Here is a 3,506-nt window from a genome sequence, read left to right on the forward strand (position 1 = left end):
TCTTAAAAAGTCGCATATATCCGTAAAACACCCTGAGTCAAACATAAGTTGGAACATAATATGCAGACCCTTATATTCTTTGCTACAGTCTGTATTTTTCCTGTGCCCTTCAGACATGCCTCATTGGGTTTTTAAAAGATTCCGCTTGGAAGGAGACAAACCTCAAGCCTCGCCCCGGGTCTTCCTTGACTTGACACATTTGATAACCGCAAGAGAGCAGTTTTTCCTTTGATGAGGCTAAGACCCCAGAAATGAAAGAGCAAGTGTAAGTTTGCAAACACTCTAAAAGCTCCTTCCATTAGACCTGGTCGCGGGAAACCACAAAGGACAGTCAAGTGATTTTCAAGGAGAAAGCCTCTGGTCCACTTTCCCTCCGCCGCCAGGAGGTCTGCAGGTTCCTGGAGGAGCTCTTCTCAAATCCTGAAGATTGCTAGGCTCTTGGCGAACGACTCGTCTCTTGAAGATCTAGAGTGGTGGATTACAGGCATTGAAAAGCTTTTGGTGGCTTTGGAAGATGACTGCGGTGTGAGCTCACCTTACCAAGCTGGGGGACCAAGCAGAGGAACCCCCTTTGTTATCTTTTGAAAGAAGATCAGCGGGGAAGACGGGTTTGAAGTGTGGATTAGGAGGTCCTACGTCTTTGCCTACCCCCTCTGCTAAATCTTCATAAAAAGATCGAGGAGTGCAATGAACTTCAGAAATCATGCACCGCTTCCTTGAAGCCTGTCCAGGAACCTAACTTCTGGACCCAGAAACTTCTCCAAAGACAGACCCGCTGAGCCAGGCAGTCTGCACCAGCACCTCTGCTTCTAAGATTCTGTTTCGTCTTTTATTGAGAGATTGACCTCTTGGGTGATTTGTGTGCTTTCCGGCAAATGATGGAGACGCGTAAACCGGCGGGACTGCTGGCCTTGCCATGCTCGCTGCGCGCCGCGCCCCTGGGCGTGCCGGGGACCCTGGCCGGACTCCCGCGGAGGGAACCCCTAAGGGTCGCCCTGCGTCTGGACGCCGCGTGCTGGGAGTGGGCGCGCAGCAGCTGCGCACGGAAACGGCAGTACCTGCCCCTGCCGCTGGACGGCGCCTTCGAGCCCGCCTGCCTCCGCAAGCGCAACGAGCGCGAGCGGCAGCGGGTGCGCTGCGTGAACGAGGGCTATGCGCGCCTCCGAGACCACCTGCCCCGGGAGCTGGCTGACAAGCGCCTCAGCAAAGTGGAGACGCTCCGCGCCGCCATCGGCTACATCAAGCACCTGCAGGAGCTGCTGGAGCGCCAGGCCCGGGGTCCTGAGGGCGCAGCCGGCGCCGTCCCCCGGCGCAGGGCGGAATGCAACAGCGACGGGGAGTCCAAGGCCTCTTCGGCGCCTTCGCCCAGCAGCGAGCCCGAGGAGGGGGGCAGCTAGCGAGCGCCCGGGCCGGCCAGGACCCCTGCGCCCGCCGCATAGCGCGCAGCCGGGCGCTCAGCCTAAGGTCCTCTTCGAAGGTGGTTTACATTCTTAATCTGGTATCTTCTCCAGGCCTAAATCTTAGGAAAAAGAAATGGGTACTGGGGTTTGGGTGATGGGGGAGGTGTTTTTACCTTTGGGGATTTCTCCCCTGCCCTTATTGGTTACGTGCCTGCAACTTATAGATACTTATTAAGGAGACTCTTTTCCTATACTTCTAAAATGCAAACTGTTCCAGATTCTGAGCGCCTCATTGTAAATACGATTATTCTAAAAACTCAAAGGGCGAGAACAACTGGAATTTCCCACCTTCCGTGGTGTGGGTAGATTGTGTACATAAATATTAAACCTTAACCAAAGAAGAACTTTACTGCCACCAAAACAGAAACAACCCCAAACAGCCAAAAACAGCCCTTAAAAATGAGAGGAACATTTTCTTGCATTCTTTCCTTTGGAAATTGTATTCGAAATGTAATTGAAAACAATTGTTGACCTCCTGCTTTGGGTGAAGGAGACTGTAAGCTGCTACTTGAGAACGAATTTGCCAGCATGTGCTGTTGACTGTGTGAATGATGGTACCAGGGAAGCCATGGCTTGGTACACACTGTTTCAGTCAGTGGCCACGTGGAAGCTTCGTAGCATTGAGCAGATAGTAAAATATCTTAGAATTAATGATCTCTTTGGAAGAGAGCCCAGATTTGTATGAAAACTTGTTTTTCCTCTCAATTGTTTTGTTCACTGTTTTCTTCATTTTCCTTTTCTCTGCATTCCGCACCAGCGCCCCCGCCTGCCGACCTATAACTCTCCATCTAAGTTTTGGATAAACTAAAGTGGCACTGTGACTTTAAAAATAAAAAAGAGATCTACTTGGAAGTCCTTTTCGAGGGTTGAGCCGGATGGGGGAAAGATGTGGGACAAAAGGGATGGATTGAAGTTGGGTCATTCTCAAATATTTTTATCACCATGGAAGCTTCCAGGTACAGTATATGGAAATGATATATGGCCATGTTAAAAAACCTTTTTAAAATATTTAATTTGGGTCTTTCTTTTTCCTGAGAAACAATTTTGAGTTCGGTAGATAAGTTAAATGCTTGCTAATGTGTGAAAACATCCCTAAGGTTGTTTTCTAATATGCCGAATTATCCTTTCCATGGAGGCAGCTTTGGTTTGTGGGGGAAGAGGAAGGGGAGATGGAAATGGACAAAGAGAACTAACAGTGGTAGTGCATCCTCCAGGTGGATTTTACTTAGATTTGATTACCCCCTTTTACAGGTGTAGCAACTAAGGCAGGCTATATATTCAATGGACATCTTTTATGTGCTAGGAATTTTGTTGTGACTTTTTACATTTTGTCCTATTCAGTTTCATAAATTTGTGGGGTGGGTATGACAAATATTTTGTGATTTAAAAAAAATATGAAGCTCAAAGAGGTTACATACCTTGACCAGTTTAGTGTTGCTAGGATTCCTTGAGCTGAGATCAAGTCCTGAGCCTGAACCCAAAGCCGAGGATTTCTTTCTCCCTTACTGTGCTGTCTCTTGCTCTGTCATTTGCTAGCAGAGCAAATGTTGCTACAACTCAGTTTTCTTACCTGTACAGAAATGTTTACAGAAGTGTATGTGAAAGACCTTGGTAATCTGCAAGGCTCTAACCAATGATAAATTAGTAGTTTGATTATTTTGGGGAAAATACTATTTCTCAGTTTATGGAGAGTAAAGCCTGATTAAGAATAAAATCTCCAGGTGGAGTTGGTGTGATTTCTTCAGTGTTTCAAAAGAGGGACAGAGTGACCACACTCTCTTACCTCCTTTGGTAAGGTTCTGGGATACATGCTTTGAACGCTAAATCCATGTTAAAACATATCATTGGCTGGGTGCAGTGGTTCACCCTGTAATCCCAGCACACTGGGAGGCAAATGTAGACGGATCACTTAAGCTCAGGAGTTTGAGACCAACCCTGGTACTGGAAACCTTAATGTGGTTTTATTTGAAGCCCTGTTGAGAATAAGGCAATGATTTTCAGAAACCTTTTGGAAAAATAAAAATAAAACCCTCTCTCAGCTGGGTG

The 3,506-nt window shown here is 47.3% G+C and overlaps 1 protein-coding gene across 1 annotated transcript; it reads left to right on the top strand.

Moving 5' to 3' along the window:
- Positions 1–363: 363 nt before the first annotated feature.
- ASCL4 (achaete-scute family bHLH transcription factor 4) lies at positions 364–2,311 on the top strand. Its single transcript, XM_008004567.3, has one exon. The coding sequence runs from the start codon at positions 876–878 to the stop codon at positions 1,395–1,397; it is 522 nt and encodes a 173-aa protein (XP_008002758.3). The 5' UTR covers positions 364–875; the 3' UTR covers positions 1,398–2,311.
- Positions 2,312–3,506: the final 1,195 nt, after the last annotated feature.

The sequence above is a fragment of the Chlorocebus sabaeus genome, chromosome 11 (assembly GCF_047675955.1).
Source record: "Chlorocebus sabaeus isolate Y175 chromosome 11, mChlSab1.0.hap1, whole genome shotgun sequence".
Lineage (NCBI taxonomy): Eukaryota > Metazoa > Chordata > Mammalia > Primates > Cercopithecidae > Chlorocebus > Chlorocebus sabaeus.

Excerpts from the sequence above, each read along its gene's own strand:
- ASCL4 (XM_008004567.3), top strand. The coding sequence starts at position 876 with ATGATGGAGACGCGTAAACCGGCGGGACTGCTGGCCTTGCCATGCTCG.